Source organism: Octopus sinensis, linkage group LG3 (genome assembly GCF_006345805.1).
Source record: "Octopus sinensis linkage group LG3, ASM634580v1, whole genome shotgun sequence".
NCBI lineage: Eukaryota > Metazoa > Mollusca > Cephalopoda > Octopoda > Octopodidae > Octopus > Octopus sinensis.
In genome coordinates this window covers 170,521,513-170,540,015 of record NC_042999.1, presented here as the reverse complement: position 1 = coordinate 170,540,015, position 18,503 = coordinate 170,521,513, and the positions used below count along the sequence as shown (strand labels likewise).

The 18,503-nt window shown below is 35.6% G+C and overlaps 1 protein-coding gene across 1 annotated transcript in view; it reads right to left on the bottom strand.

Moving 5' to 3' along the window:
* Positions 1 to 16,571, bottom strand: part of LOC115209475 (solute carrier family 12 member 3-like) — a 131,048-nt gene extending 114,477 nt beyond the window's left edge. The window contains exon 1 of the mRNA XM_029777897.2: positions 15,857 to 16,571. Coding sequence (XP_029633757.1) covers positions 15,857 to 16,129 — 273 coding nt within the window. The 5' untranslated portion in view covers positions 16,130 to 16,571. The remainder of the gene's footprint in view (positions 1 to 15,856) is intronic.
* Between the last annotated feature and the right edge of the window lie 1,932 nt (positions 16,572 to 18,503).

The window sequence follows — 18,503 nt, the reverse complement described above, 5'->3', positions numbered from 1 at the left end:
ACACACACGCACGCACATATATATATATATATATATAGAGAGAGAGAGAGAGAGAGAGAGAGAGAGAGAGAGAAAAGAGAGAGAGACTGACAGATAGATGCACACATGCATACATACATACAAATACATATCCATATAATATATATATATATAGGATAATATATATATATATAGTATATATATATATATATATATATATATATATATATTATATATATATATATTATAATATATATATATATATATATAATAGTTATGCCATACTAATATGGCATTCTTATAAAAATAAGAATAAAGCTGTCCGCTTATTAGCTCATGAGGCCATCGCCTTAAGTTAGCTATTTGATACACAAACTGTATCCATATAACCTTCGAACAAGGAGGTCAGTCGCCCCGCTACTTGACCGGCAGCTACAGACGCGTTTCGGGGTATTGCCCCTTTTCAATGTAGCGTAGCCAGACCAGTAGGTTCGCTTCTGACAATCTCTGTTCGAAGGTTTATTTACCTAGCTTCGGTGGAATACATCCACTTGTTTTCAATAATAGAAATATTAAAATTACTAAGTCTCTCTAAAAGAGAACAACGCAACGTTTCCGGAAAATAATAGTTATCGCATACTAATATGGCATTCTAACAAAATAAGAAAAGCTGTCCGCTTATTAGCTCCATTGAGGCCATCGCCTTAAGTAGCTATTTGATACACAAACTGTATCCATATAACCTTCGAACAAGGGAGGTCAGTCGCTCCACGCTACTTGACCGGCAGCTACAGACGCGTTTCGGGGTATTGCCCCTTTTCAATGTAGCGTAGCCAGACCAGTAGGTGTCGCTTCTGACAATCTCTGTTCGAAGGTTTTATTTACCTAGCTTCGGTGGAATACATCCACTTGTTTTCAATAATAGAAATATTAAAATTACTAAGTCTCTCTAAAAGAGAACAACGGCAGCGTTTCCGGAAAATAATAGTTATCGCCATACTAATATGGCATTCTTATTCGAAGGTTATATGGATACAGTTTGTGTATCAAATAGCTAACTTAAGGCGATGGCCTCATGGAGCTAATAAGCGGACAGCTTTATTCTTATTTTTATAAGAATGCCATATTAGTATGGCGATAACTATTATTTTCCGGAAACGCTGCCGTTGTTCTCTTTTAGAGAGACTTAGTAATTTTAATATTTCTATTATATATATATATATATATGAGTACACACACACATATACATATGTGTGTCTGTGTGTGCTTGTGTGTGTCTGTGTCTGTGTGTGTCTGTGTGTGTGTGTATGTGTGTGTGCCGATGCGTATAACATTTATAAAGTATATTTAAACGTAGGACAACAGTAATTGTAAAATTTTGTTATTGAGAAGCTTGTCAAAGATTTGTAAATTAAAAATAGAAGGCTCATTCAAAATATCGATAGTTCGCCAGAGATGTTGTTCCAGCCTAACTTCGCCTCCTCAGAGACGATTACACCCAGACAGCTAGTGCCCTTCATGTTAGTATTTACATTATAAATGCTATGCGCATCAGTATTTTAATCTAATACTATTTCAAATGCCTACATCAATACAATTTTAGCTTGGTTAGTTATCGTACAAATTGCTAATTGTTTTGCATATTGATTTCTGTTTCAGAAGAAGCATTTTTCTACTTGGTGGATATTGTCTGAGTAATGGAGTGGGCAAGGGCCGCAGCATGTCCTCTCCATCAACCACGGTCTGATGCGATGGCCATGAATTTGAGCTTGGGGTCATAACTGTTTTGATGAGCCTGTTCTGCCACACTGGCTCAACATGGCTTGACAATGGGATGCAGTTTTTGTATGCTTTTACCCAGAAATAGTGAAGTCGATGTAATCAATCCCAGTATTAAACTTGTACATATTTTAACGACCCTGAAAGGATGAAAGGCAAAGTCAGCCTAGGCGGAATTTGAACTCAGAACAAACGGACGGGAGAAACACAGTTAAGCATTTGGCCCGGGGGTCTAAGGATTCCAACACCCCGCCGCCTGTCCGGGGATAGGAACACAGAAATGTGAAGTATCGAAGTAGATTCTGTATGAAATTTACAAAAATTTCAGATGCAGGTATAGTTATGTGGTTAAAAAGCTCGTTTTGAAACCTCTTGGTTTCGGGCTCGATCCCTTGCACAACACCTTGGATAAGTATGCTCTATTATACACAACGAATAGCTTGTGAGTGAATTTGATAAGCGGAAACTGTGTGTGAGTCTTTGTGTTTGTATTTGTCTGCCACCACTCCACTTGACAAAATATGGTGACTCGTTTACGTCCCAGAAACTTAGTAGTTCAGCAAAAGAGACCGATAAGTTAAGTACCAGGATTAAATCAATAGATACTGGGTCAATTAGTTCGACTAAAATACTTCCAGCATGACTGAGACAAGCCGCAGTTCAATAACCGAAACAAGTGTGTGTGTGTGTGTGTGTGTGTGTGTGTGTGGTGTGTGTGTGTGTTGTGTGTGTTTGTGTGTGTGTGTGTATGTGTGTGTGCGTGCGTGTGTGTGTGCGTGTGTGTGTGTATGTATGAGTGTTTGTGTGTGTGTGTTTGTGTGTGTGTGTTTGTGTGTGTGTGTGTGTGTGCGTGTGCGTGCGCACATGTGTATTTACTAATATGCTGATTCGGTTTGTTTCATATATTGATTTCTGTTTCAGAAGTTAGATAGATGCACACATACATACGTATATAATATATATAATATATATATATATATATATATATATATATATATATATATATAATAATTATAAAACAAGGGCAAAAGAAAAAAATTCTAATGCCAAATATGCCGAAAATAGACAAATTGTCAATAACCATTATAATTTATCACTATTAACATGCGTCTCTAAACAAGCCGACATAAATTTCTAAAAAAATTCCGTTATTACCGTATCGGTCCCAATTTCAGAGTTAATTCATAAGAATTTTCTCCTCGTCAGCGATAAATACGTAAGACATAAATGAAATACTTACTCATACTCATGGAGAAAGTAAGCACTAAGTCATAGGCAGACCTAAGTACCTCAAATATATCCAAAATAGAAAATCTTCAGCACATCTCGAGACACGTGTGATTCGGACTAGAAACTTGTTTAGAGACGCATGTTAATAGTGATAAATTATAATGGTTATTGACAATTTGACTATTTTCGGCATATTTGGCATTAGAATTTTTTCTTTTGCCCTTATTTTATAAGTTATTTATAAATTTAACCTTTAAAGGTATTTTTTAATATGCTGGCCATCGATAAAATCTTTTTCTAAAAATTTTACCGTACATTAGATGTATATATATATTGCGAGAAATTGAGGTTATAAGAGTTAATATTGTCATTGAGACCCAAAGGTGTCAGGTAATGGTGAATAAGTGCTATAGACAGACCATAGTTAAGTTCCAGGTTCGGTAATTTTGCGAATAAAGGGTTCAACGTTGGTTCTATGTCAGCGTGTGTGTATAAGAATTTTTTGCGTAATGAGATAAAAAAAACATATATATTAGAACATACAGCCTTGGTTTTTTATCTCATTACGCCAAAAATTCTTGTATGTGAGTACACACATACACATATACATATGTGTGTGTGAGTACACACATACATATATACATGTGTGTGTGTGTGTGTGTGTGTGTGTGTGTGTGTGTGTGTGTGTGTGTTTGTGTGCGTGTGTGTGCTTCATTCGGTTCCATGCAATTTAAAGTTTTGTGTGCTCGGAATACGAACATAGCTTTTCAAGCTTAGTTCGACTAAGCATGAAGAGCTAAGTTAGTTATACGAGACCAAGAAGCTTGAAGTTGCATGGAACCGAATCGAATTGTTTATTAAACAATATATATAACTCTCGCCAAACGTGTTTAGTGCCACTTTCTTTCGTTTGCCTACACGCTCGTGTATGTATGTATGCATGTATGTATGTATGTATGCATGTATATATGTATGTATGTATGTATGTATGTATGCATGTATGTATGTATGTATGTATGCATGTATGTATGTATGTATGCATGTATGTATGTAATGTATGTATGTATGTATGTATGTATGTATGTATGTATGTAATGTATGTATGTATGTATGTATGTATTTATGTTTGTATGTATGTATGTATGTATGTATGTATGTATGTATGTATGTATGTATGTAATGTATGTATGTATGTATGTCTTCGTGGCTGTGTTTGTCCCCCACCACCGCTTGACAATTGATGCTGATGTATTTCAGACCCTATAACTCTGCAGTTCAACAAAAAAACCGATAGAATAAGCACTTGGCTTAATAAATATTTAAGTTGAATGCATGACTAAAGATATATATATATATGTGTGTGTGTGTGTGTGTGTGTGTATAATCAAAATAAGCAACAAGGATATCCAGAGGTAATGCAGTACGATCGTTTCATGTAACTCCATTTAACTGAACATCAATTTAAAATGTAGAGCAATCTTCAGCTGCACAAAAAACATAGAATTTAATTAAATTTGAACGACTCATTTGTATAATTTTATCCAAAATCTCCAACAGGATAAGGAGATAGACAAAGAACATGTTTTACCAACAACATTACAGTTGGAACTGAGATTTTTTTCAAAAAAAGACAGTTTTTCACCGATTATTTCTATTATTCAGATTTAATTATGAGGTGGGGGTTCAGTTTTAATTTTATAGGCTAGTTTTTCAAATCTGAGAGAAGACAGAGGGTAGTATCAGTTTGGGGTGGGGTAAAGTAGATAGACAATTTAAGTGACACACACACACACACACATACACATATATATATATACGATAATGTTAACTCGAGAATAAAAGACGAGATGATCATGGCAGGAAGACTTTGAATCCTAGATCTGTTCATTCAGTAATGTTCATCTGAACAACAGCAACATGGTGAAGCTATACAGCCTACTTTTTGAGCAGTGGAGTCACTGTATAAAATAATGACGCTTGTTTCATGGCAGTATTCAAAATCTATCATGTGTAACTCGTAGAGATACACTCCACTAGTCTTTAGTCGCCCGACATTCACTCTACATAAGAATGAAGTTTTCTAGAATAGCATCCATGATCCAATATGTTAGGGAGTTCACCCGCAATTAATCTAAAGGCTATAGAAAGAGTTAAAAATAAGTATAAATAGAGGATGAGAAGAAGAAACTAAAATTTTCAACATGACTGCGATAACTTAGGAATTTCTTTGAATTAACATTATATTTATTTTTGTTACTACAACAACTTCCTGACATGGAATAAATAAATATAAATAAATAAAGGTAAGTTAAAGCTTGATTTTTATTTTACAAAAGAAAGACCAAATCCCATCTGAAGTAATTAAAAAATGCGTTTACTGTGGCGAAGCTGGAACAAATACGAACGTTTCTCAACCGCGGACAATTAAAAAGGAAGAGAAAGAGGAAGGGGGGGGGAGACAAATGATAAATCTGAGAAAGCACGCTGTTAGAGAAATACAGAGAGGGGAGAGGGAGAGGAATAGGGTTATAAAAAGAGAGTGAGAGGGAGGCAAAATGCGGTTAACCGTTCGGGAATATGATGTGACACTCTTTAATTGTAAACATGAAAATATATCGTGCGCTACAAAAAGTTGAATGTATTCACTCACACGTGAAAATATTGTATACACATACATACATACATACATATATGGACAGACATGCAGACATACATATATACATATATATTCTTTTTATATATAAATAAGGATAAGATTGTTATTTAATATATATATATATATATATATATATATTTATAAAAAGTGTAGGTGGCATACGAGTGGATATACATTTATAAAAAAGAAGTTTGAAAATGCCACTATATGTTTCGGTTCTTGAAAAAACAAACCTTATCAAAAATATTTTTAAAAGTTACATGTAATAAAAAAGTTCATAATTGTTTCTTACTAGTCTCAGAGTCCACGTGGTGGTGTTTTGTGTGGGGAGGATAGTGGCTGTCTTGTGCTTTCACTAGAATCGTCGGCTGCGATTCTAGTCAACGCACAAGACAGTCATTATGCTACTCCACCACACACACAAAACACCACCACGTGGACTCTTATCTTATATAGTGGCGTTTTCAAACTTCTTTTATATATATATATATATACAATTGCAGCGTGGAAGGTGTTTATAAGCCATTTAAGAAACACACAAAAGCCGTTCGATTCACTTCAACATTTAAGTTTAATTTGTCAAAATATTTTCGTCGCTAAAATCCGCGACCTGTTCCGTGCTGCATCCGAGACAGCACGGATTTTTATCAGTGAACAGGTCGCGGATTTTAGCGACGAAAATATTTTGACAAATTAAACTTAAATGTTGAAGTGAATCGAACGGCTTTGTTGTGTTCTTAACTGGCTTTAAACACCTTCCACACTGCAATTGTTTTTCGTTCAGCACGCGATCTCAGATCAAATTACTTACTTGCTATGCGAGTACATCTCCGTAATATATATATATATATATATATATATAATATATATACATAAATTTCCTCTATTGTATAGATAAATTTCCTCTATTTACATAATATTGAGGTCTCTTTCTTTTGTTATCTTACCGTTTTATCAATATATATATATATATATATATAATATATATATATTATTTATTCTATAGGATCTTTTCTATTTTGAGGCCAGTTTTTTCAAATTTTTCCTACTGAACCAAACAATTTGAAACTTCGTATACTGGTAGAATGTGTCAAAAGTAAACTTAATTGTAAACCAGAATGAAAACGGAATTGTAACTTCTAAGTTTAACGTTGTTTAATAATTAGAATTTTAACCAATGATATTCCGTCATTCGGCTTTATTTTATTTACTCCGTCTCGACCACCAATTTCGTGACGTATTTAACATCTTAATGTAAACAAGTCAGCCACCTTCTAATAATAATATTTAAAATAGTTAATAAGCCACATGTATTAAATTGAAAATGTTTCCATTCTGTATGTCTGCATGTATGTGTGTGTGTATGTATGTGTAAGTATGTGTGTGTGTGTATGTTGTGTGTGTGTGTATGTATGTATAGCCGATTCATCGTAATCGTAATTACGATGAATTGGCCATACATACATAGATACATACACACACATACATACATGCAGACATACATATACACATACACCGAGTAAAAAATTCATTATCTCTCTCTTTCACACATTACTCTCTCTGTCTCTTCACACACACTAACAGAAGCACTTCACTTAACACAACAACTGTCTCCCACACCCATCACACACACACACACACACATGTACATCAATGCTTCCCCTAGACGGTAACTTCAAAGACAAACTTCCCTCGTCATAAAATCGCTTCCTCTTAGTCTCTTTCGCTCTCATTACTTATGTAAAAAAATAAAAGTTTTTTACGGAAATCGACGGAAAACTTGTGCTACGACAAGCGAAACTTCGCCGAAATTTAATATTAAAAAAGCAAAGAGCTGGCAGAAACGTTAGCACGCCGGGCGAAATGCGTAGCCGTATTTCGTCTGCCGTGTTTGTTTACAGTTTTCCGAACGTTAGTACGTCACAAAAGCGCTTTCTACGTCACACTAATAGAATGCAGTCAAGTTTTACACATGAAAACAATCTGATTGGTTAAAATTCGCAGTTTTAATCTACGATTAAAGTCATAAAATAGATTTTTCTCAAATAAACTAGTTCCAACCTGTGTCTTGTTTTGCTAGACTCTATCAGCATACGAAGTTTCAGATTATTTAGTTAAGTAGAAAGATCTGTGGTCCTGGCTTCAGAATAGAAAAGATCCTATTTATATATATATGAACATCGATATGAGTATTAACGTGAGTTTGTTAATCGCTGTTGTATTTCGCCTTCGAAAAACCACTTCAGGCGACTTGTGTTTACAATATATTCAATTTAGTGCTGTAGAGGGACTATGAGACACCGGCGCTTCGACCTCATTATTTTCTTCAATCAAATCTACTCCCGGATCTCTGAATATGTGTGTGTGTATATATATATATATATATAATTATAAATTAGGGTATCTCGCAGATACCCTAATTTATAATTTTAATAATTATTACCTTTGAAGGTTATTTTTTCTATGCTGACACTTGATAAAATCGTTATTTATTTTTAAATTAACGATCTTTTCTTATTTATATAAATATATATATATAATATATTATATATATATATATATATATCTATATATATATATATATATATATATATATATAATATGTATGTATATATTAGAAGAAATGAGGTACTCAGAAAATCGGATGGTTTGTATTTACAGATATTTATTTGTATATACATTTTTTATATATCATACTAGCAGTATCGCCCCGCGTTGCTCGGGTTTGTAAAGGAAATAACTATATAAGCATTTTTAGGAGAGTTACTTCCCTTATAGATGCCAATTCGGGCTTTCTTAGCCATTTCTGTTTTGGTGTCTTCAAGCCATGAAGTCGTTGTTCTAAAAGAACGCTGGTCTCCTTGACAACGCTTTACGACGTTGATTTCCTTACACTCCCTTCCCCACAGCTTCACGAGGGAGGGAAGAAGGGGGAGAAGCAAAACACAGGTGCAGGTGTGAGCATGGACGCCAACTCCGCCGCCATCGACACACGAAAAATTATGCATTAAAATGGAATAAAAAATGATGTTAAATTATTTTTAAAATCGTAGACTCATCGTAGACGCGCGCTAATAGCCAGACGGGCTCGATATTAATCACGACTATAAGATACCCGAATTTGGTTAAACTGCACCGCAAAATGTGGGTGGAGTTAGGAATCTAAATCGAAGGGGACAGACACTCACACAACTAGAGTTTTATATATATAGATAACTTAGATCATGTATTAGCGCTTTCTCCCATTCTAGTGGGGTTTTCAAATCAAACTAAGTTCCTGGCTGAAGAGTTTGGACCATTTTATAGTGGTATTGAGTTTGTAGTGGTGGGGAGGAATATAAGACAGTACAAGAGGGTGATGGATGAGGAGAAAGTGAGAGAGAGAGCATGTGTGTATGTGTGTGTGCGTGTGTGTGTGTGTTTATGTATTTGGGATAAGTGCTAAAGAAAAAGAGGGAAAGGGAGAGGCAAGAAGAAGAAAAGAATTTTTTTTTGGTCTGCTGGACAGAATATTGACTCCAAGGGGGGGTTCTAAGGTCTTGGGAAAAAAGAATTTCAGTTTTGACCATCTCACAGTGTCACTGAGTGTGTGGTGGCGGGGAGGCAGGCCATAAATTGTATTTCTGTTTATCATTGTGAGAGAGTGTTTAGGGCTGGTCAAATGTTTTTTGGCGGTTAGAGAAGAATTCTTTTTATGATTGTTTTGTGGAGGTGTGTGTGTGTGTGTGTGTGTGTGTGGCGCGTGCGTGTGTGTGCGTGTGTGCGTGTGTGTGTGTGGTGTGTGTGGGGGGGGGGGGGGTCTGTGAGTTTGGAGATGGGAAGAGAGAAAAAAAAAGAATATATATATATATATATATATATATATATATATATAAACTTAGATATGTTTCGACCAAAGATTGGTCCAGGCCATGTCTAACTTAAAGCACCACCTGATGCTTCAACAAGTATATATATATATATATATATATATTATTATATATATATATATTACGGAGATGTACTCGCATAGCAAGTAATTTGATCTGAGATCGTGTGCTGAAACGAAAACAATTTCAGCGTGGAAGGTGTTTATAAGCCATTTAAGAAACACACAAAAGCCGTTCGATTCACTCCAACATTTAAGTTTAATTTGTCAAAATATTTTCGTCGCTAAAATCCGCGACCTGTTCACTGACAAAGTCCGTGCTGCATCTGTATATATATATATATAATATATATATATATATATATATATATATATATATATATATATATAAACCGAATATTGTGAGTGAGAGAAAAGAAAGAAAGAAAGAAAGAAAGAAAGAAAGAAAGAAAGAAAGAAAAAAGGAAGAAAAGAAAGAAAGAAGAAAGAAAGAAAGAAAGAAGGAAGGAAAGAAAGAAAGAAAGAAGGAAAGAAGGAACGAAAGGGGAAGAGAAGGAAAAAGAGTAATATATATTTTAAAACTAGATTGTAACTCAAAATATACTGATAGAAGTTCAATTTAGAAAAGATCATATGTGTATAAACTGTGTGTGCGCGCGCGTTGTGTATGTGGCTGTAGGGTGCTCGGTTGCGAAAGGTGGTGCGTTAGTTACAGTAGAAATCATGAAAGGTGAAGTGGTGTGTGTCATCTGGACTTCAACAAGTGGGGAATGCAGCTTGCAAACCCAGAGTAGCGACAGAAGAGACAAAGAGAAGAAGCAATACGGCTATGAAGCAGTGTTCAAAGCATGTAAGGGAATGAAGTTTTGCCTTTCAGCTGGATGGTCATATTTGGGATGCTGTTGTTGCCTAGTATTGTTTTTTTTAATCCTTATGTTGTTAAGTGGGGGTTTTGTCGGGTGTTGTTGTAGACATTATTGTTCTATACATGGAAGCAGAACTCCAGTAGGGTTGCATTTGTACTTTGCAGAAGGTAGGCAACTGACCTGATCATAAAGTATTATTCTGGCTCTAAAGAAGAGGTTTTGACAATGTTGTATATGTAAGATAACCTTGAGAGACTGTGATGCTTATTTTTCGTAGTAACTTTGTAGGTTGCATGGCTCAGTGGTAAGAGTCGGCTCACAATAATAAGTTCGATTCCGAACCGGGCTCACAATCATGAGGTAATGAGTTTAACTACCGGACCAGGCTATGCGTTGCGTTCTTGAGCAGAAGGCTTTATTTCAAATTATTTCAGTTCACTTAGCTGTAAAAAGGAGTCACAACACTGGTACGAAGCAGTATCGGCCTTTGCCTTTTCCTTGGCGGGAAGGCTTGTTTGCATGGGCGACTGCTGGTCTTCCACAAACAACCTTGTCCAGCCCTGTACCTCTGAGGGGAACTTTCTAGCTGCAATCCCATGGTCATTCATTGCCGAAGGGGGTCTCTAAGTGGCATAGTGTTCCTATTCAGAGAGTTAAGTACAATATTGTTTCTTTGATAGGTAAAGCAAATGTGTCTTCTTGTTACGATAGAAGTTGACTAAGTAGTCAATGTCGCCATTGAAGGATGTTTTCCAGGTTTCTGTTTATGGAGGTTGTCAGTACGGTGTGAATGTTTTGGGTGCATTGGGTTGACACGCTTGCAGAACGATATGGACGAATAAAGGACATCATAATCAGTTTAATACTTTGTGAGATTAGAAGTGAAATCGAGTGGTTTGTTAATGTAAAGAAAGAAAATAAGTGACATAGGCGGAACCACTAAAATGAAAGAATCGATCGCATACCGTAATGCAGCTTTCTAAAAATAAATTGAGAGGAAACAAATCAACAGATCTATCACCCACATAACTAATACCATAAAGAATATAACAGGCTATTACTTATCTATTAATTGTCTGAAGAACTGTAACTATTACATTATTACTGAACATGATTTTTACACTAGACGTCACCTTCAGCTCTGATATAATCTTGATATCTCCTTTGGTAAGTGCAGCGTTGACGGATCTACTTAGACTTTGCCAAGACTTTCAACAAAGCTGATCATTACATTATATTTTATTGAATAAGAAACTTTGGAATCTACAAGCAACTAGGTGTTTGACTTTGCATATCTTGAAAACAGGTAACAAATGTTTGCAGTCAATAGGTGACAGTACGCAATTTCCGAAATCTCTTGTAGTTAATGCACTGTGTATTGTTCTTGGACATTTCTTGCTCATTACTTAGTTCTCATATGTGACTGGAGGCGACCCACTAGAGTCCGTAGTACGCAAAAGAGTTTGACATAAAATAATCACTTCAGACAAAGATGAAAAATATTATTCAAATATTACTGCAAGACCTAGACTTTATGTGTTCAGAAATCAAATAATAATATGACGTTTAACACAATAAAGTTATGTGATCTATGATAGAAGTAAGTCATATTCAATTTACAATTGTTTATTTACTGCGTAAGCAAGGGAAGAAGGGGAGCATCTATGAATCTTTTTCAAAAGCTGCGATACTGGTGGGAAGTTGTACTCAAACCAGATTCCTGGTCCAAATGCTTTTGACAGTAGACTCTGCTAAAGCATTCAACGATCAAGTAGTGATATTTAATCAAGCGACACATTAAATTCTTCAATGATCGTTTCGACAGATTATCATATAGTTTCTGTCCACCGAGGAGTTTTGCACAGAGATCGAGCCCAAAGTCGTGCAGATGTGAAGTGAACATCTTAAACACACAGCTATACTTCCTTTCTAATCACAGAACCAGTAAAAGTCGAGTCTTTTTATTTCTAATAAATGAATCCTCCATAACATGCGGTTGTCGTAAGCTATCGGTTTTGGCACAAGGCTAGCAATTTCGGGATGGGGGAAAGTCGATTACATCGATCCCAGTAATTAAATAGTACTTATTCCATTGACCCCGAAAGAATGACCGGCAAAGTTGACCCCAGTGGAATTTGAACTCAAAACGTAAAAACAGATGAAATGTCGCTAAGCATTTTGCCCGGCGCAATAACGATTCTGCCAGCTCGCTGCCTTAGCCCTACAAGTTATACTGATTTCAAATTCTGACACAGCAATTTCGGGGCTGAGAAAAAATCAATTACATCGATCCCGGTCCTCAACTCCTACTTATTTCTTCAACCCAGGAAGGATGAAAGATAAAGTTAACCTCTATATGTGAGTGCATGTGTGCATACATGTATTACAAATGCACACACACACATACATATATGTATATATGTATATATGCATATATATAGGGAGAATTCACAAAAACCCAACAAAAGACGAAGACAGGTGGTGTAGACAACAAACAGGTGTATTAGTATAACGCTCGGGAAGTGTAAAAGTCTTTAACGTTTCGAGAAAGGAACACAGAAAGGAACAAGGAGAGAAAATAAAGTGGTTAGCGATCTATCATGGTGAAGGCCGGACGCATATATATATATGTATATATATATATATACATACACATACATATACACATATACATACACATATACATATATATAGTTATTCATTTCTATTTCTTTAATTATCTGTGTATTTATTATGTTTGCAGGATCCACTATCGTCATATGTTGTGGTGTGCGCTATTGCTCCATTCTAGTTTTCTATGTGTATATGTGTGTGTATATGTGTATATGTATGTGTATGTATATATATATATATATATATAAATGCATGTGTGTGTGACCAATATATATATGTATATATACTTTATTTAAAGCAGCAGAAAATTCAACAAAACCTGTTACTCTGAGTTTCCCGTTGCCGTTCGTCGGACATTTTTTGCTATATATATATATATAATATATATATATATATATATATAGAAAATTTAAAGGACTGACCACTAAAAGTGGACGGTCAACATGCTAGATATAGACGTCAAAATCGCTATTTTCCACAAAGAATGTGTTCTCAAATAAAAACTCAGCACGAACCAAAGCATTAAAAATAAGCAAGACAAATGAAAATATACGAAATAAATATATATATATATATTATATATATATATATATATAGATATATATATATATATATATATATATATATATATATATACATATATACACAGACACAGACACAGACACAGACACACACACACACACACAACACACACACACACACATATATATATATATATATATATATATATATTATATATATATATATATATATATATATATATATATATATATATATATATATATATATATATATATATATATATATATATATATATATACATATATATTAACCTTATTTATCACCGCCTGTTTCGCTTTTATAATCTTTGCCTATCCAGAAAAAAATGTCACCACGTTTTAGAATGAGCTTGCACTCTCTCTCTCTCTTTCTTTTCACTACACTTAGTCGAATGATATTCCAATTCATGCTGTCTAATTCATCTTCTAAGACAGAGATTCAAGGGTCATCCATAAGACTGCGTACGTTATGGTCAAGTTCCAAAAGAGGCCAATACTTTTATATATATATAATAAAAATAAATGCGCTCTTTTAAAGCCTAGCCAGGCTCATGAGCCCGGTTTCTATGGTGTATGTGTTCCCCAGCTGGACGGGACGCCAGTCCATCGCAGCGTTACTCATTTTTGCTAGCTGAGTGGACTGAGGCAACGTGAAATGAATTGTTTTTCTCAAGAACACAACACGTCACCCGGTCCAGGAATCGAAATCACAATCTTACTATCATGACGCTGATACCCTAACCACTAAGCCACGCGCCTCCACACGCACACACAGGACAGACAGAAAACTAAATGTATTCCATCAAAGGTGCCTTAGAAAGATACTGAGGCTCAGCTGGTGGGACAGTGTCACAAATGAGATCATGAGAAGAGCGAGGTCGCGACCACTACAAGAGATTTCACCAACTGAGCGGCGATTTCTTCTGGCTTGCTACATATTCAGTGTAACTGAACAAAAGAATTCATGACTTGTGTGCCACCGGTCGGTAGGCGTATAAGGAGCAGGCCGAACATCTCAAGATGACCGGAAAACAGTCAATATTACGTGGAAAGGACAGGGAATTGAGCCTGCAGTATCGCTGCCAAACCAGAAAAAAAGTTTAGCAGCATTTCTTCAGACTTTCCGCTCTGGGTTCAAATGCCGCCATTCTCTCAGCACCCTCCTCCCCAATTGCTGGCCTTGTACCAAAATTTGAAACCGACATTATATGGAATGGTTGTACAGGAGTAGCAACCAATGAAACCTGATGGATGAAGCTTGCCGCTCAATGCGCTGAGCAGCGCAGAAGAATCAAAAGCGAAAAACTGCTTTTGTTGTTGTTGCTGTTGTTGTTGTCGTTGTTGTTTAGTCCCAGTTTAATCCTGATCGAGTTGTGGCCATCCCGTCTTTTCAAGAGGTCTCAAGCACATCATTTTAATGCGTCCTTCCCATTTTTTATCGGTTGGTTGCTATTTCTAAAATATCGAGCGACTGTATTGCGGTTTACTCGATGGTTGCTGTTTAGCCCGAGGTCAGCCCTGATAGAACAGCCCTTTAATCAAAGGCGTTCCAGCCGTAACATCCTGCTTTTTTTTTTCATTTATTAATTTTCTTGTAAATACATCTTGGATTACATTATTCAATACATTCTTTTAACACGGGAAGAAGTCATTTGAGAAATATTTGACTGCAGTACTGCGCAGATCAAGTAGTGCGACCTCATAGGGGCCCAAACGCTCGTTGTTTTGTAGCCCTATTTCTGCATAAACACACTGCTTTCGTTTCAATTCATTTTGAAAATAATAAAGAATTTAGTAAAATAACTTTGTTATTATTAAGCTAGTGCTTGGAATATAAATAAACATAGAATTTTTATGAAAGGCTTTAATTTAGATAATCTGAATCATAGAATCAGGGGTGGTCTCAGGGGTGGGGTGATATCAAAAGCGTTCCAAACCAGAGCTTGGAAAATACCTAATTCAGAAGTTTACCATCAAAGCTACACAGCAATGTTCATGTAAAAGATGGATAAAAAAAAAACAGCAAACCACAACGATGACTGCAGAGAGAAAGAGAGAGAAGGAGGAGAGAGACAGACAGACAGAGACAGAGAGACGGGCAGGCAGGCAGACAGACAGAGACAGACAGACAGACAGAGAAAGACTGACAGACAGACAGACAGACAGACAGAGAAAGACTGACAGAAAGTACATGAAAATTTAAGAATAGAAAACCAATACTAAATGAAAAGCAATACGGACACAGCTTTGCCATCTCACAATCACGCAAATTTGTAAATCGGTATAAGTTTGCCAAGATACTCACTTTATCTGATGTTTTCATAGGCTGGTGGTTGTCTATTGGTTGACTCAAATCCAAAGTTGAGCCGCTTGAAGAACGCTCGATACTCAGTTCGAATACATTGTTCTCATATTCTGGAGTTTCTTCATAACTGTTTCGCCATGAGGTCGAAGAATAAGACGAATCGGCAGTAATTCCAGAGTCCCTCTTCTCTAACTTCGGGTAGAAACCGTCTCTCCGTTTCACACATTCTGAGGATTCGTTGTCTGCTGTTACAAAGCTAGTCTCCATCTCCATTGTGTATCACAACAAAGCTTCTTTCTAAAAAGAATATTCGTTTAATAAAACTTATATCGAAAGAATCATGAGAAGAGAGGAGAGAAAGAAGAAATAAAAAGCTGCTCTCTGTTCTTTTACTTCTCTTTTTTCTTTTCTTTTTTAATATAATTGAAATAAAGAATGTTTACATTTTTCTTTACGTGTCATCCGAATAGCTGAGAGTATATAGCATGGTTTGTTGAAATGAATGTATGTAAGTCTATATATGTGTATGTGTGCCTCTGTGTGTGTGTGTGCGGAGTACGTGAAGTTATGGACCGACGACAATAACAACAATAAAAGCTTTCCAGTCGACCAATCTTAAACGACCAATTGGCAGGACAGCGTGTTATTATTCGCTCCACTTTCTCATGATCTACTTACACACCGTGACCAACTCCATTGCTGCCCATTAACTTAAAAATGTAAAGAAGATCAGGAGGAAATCGCATGAGAAGCACACGCAATATCACCACAAATGAGACACACCAATTTCGTAGGCATTTGAATATTCATCATGATTATTCTATTGGTTGTTGGCTTTGTGTAGGAGACGCCCCCATTTTTCTTCTTATTTTTCTCCTTCTTCTTCTTCTTCTTCTTTCTTTCTTTCTTTCATTTTCTCTTATGATTGTTGTTGGTGGTGATGATGGTGTTGAGTAGGGGCAAGGAAAAAGAGAATTTCGTTCTCATCGCAGTTTTTTTGCTAACGCCCCATCCGACCGCCTCCCTGTCTCACAATGAATCAACTACTAACGGCATCATTACACCACATACAACCCAACCATTCGAAAATATCTACTTCAAAATATGCTTTAAAAAATTATCATCATGACATGAACAATAAATAATAATAATAATAATAATATAATAATAATGATAATAATAACAATAATAATAATAATAATAATAATAATAATAATAATAATAATAATAATAATAATAATAATAATAATAATAATATAATAATAATAATAATATATAATAATAATATAATAATAATAATAATAATAATAATAATAATAATAATAATAATAATTAGATAGTGGTTCTCATGGCTCCTGATCTTAACTGATTGGAAGCGTTATCATACACATGTTTTGTCTTGGTATAAAAGATAGGCTACAGCAAATGTTCTGCTCAATACCACAGATTTGCTTGTTAGTTGCTTGACCTCAGCTACTTGAGCATGTCCCTTGGTGGCTGACAATATGTGCATCTCTGACCACGAGCAGAAGCAGTGGGGGAGCATCATAACCATGTGTTGAGAGGAATTCTTTGGGGTTTGAATAATTCACCTTTGGAAACATGGTTGGTTCGTTCAACATCCTTAAACAGTTCTTATTCAGGGACCTGTTTATCTTGATATGAGATCACCATATCGCGCACATATGGTTGTGGTGCATGTACCTAGTGTACCCTAATCAGACGGGTAGTCATGATGGGTATACTGGGCTTCGTATATTATACCCCAGTGTCACTTTGATGGCATGCACTGCTCTCTCACTCAATAATAATAACAATAATAATAATAATAATAATAATAATAATAATAATAATAATAATAATAATAATAATAATAATAATAATAATAATAATAATAATGATGATGATGATGATGATGATGATGATCCTTTGTACCATAAACAATAGACCTGAAATTTGTGGGGAAGAAGCTAGTCTATTACATCGACTCAACAGTTCCCTATTTATGGACCCCGAAAGGATGAAAGGCAATTCAGCCGAAAGTAAACTCGAAATGCCGCTAAGCATTTTGTCCGGTTAGCAATTTGGCCAGGTCACCGTCTTAATGGTTTCAAATTTTGACACAAGGGCAGAACAGCTGAAATTTCATTTGATCGATAATTATTTTATTGAATGTGAGTGCTACAGGGGATGACTTGGTGACGGTGAAATTGTTGAATTTTGGAAACACTGGTTCCATTTCTTCGACTTTTTTTTAGAAATTTGTAAATTTCTTTTTTGTTTACTTCGTGGATTTGAGTATGTTTTTGGCGCAAACTTATAGTTGTGCTAATTTTTGCCGAGTGGTTGTGACCACTAATTTCATGTAGTAAGAAGGTTATTTGTGAGAAATAGTTGTTATAATAGTTTGATGAGAGATGTGTAAGCGGTCGGTTTACTTGGCCTCATGGACGACGTCAGAAAGGAGGTGGATCGAAGCACTTTCATGCGTGTAGGGGTGTACTCGTCTATCATTGTACTTGTTTTGTTTTTGTTTTTTTATCCTCAAAGTGGAGGGGGGTCCTGTAAATGGCGATGATGCTTCTCTTCTCAGTCTGGGCAATGGTTGATACTGCCCTTTGGACTAGTCTTTTAACTTTTAACTTAA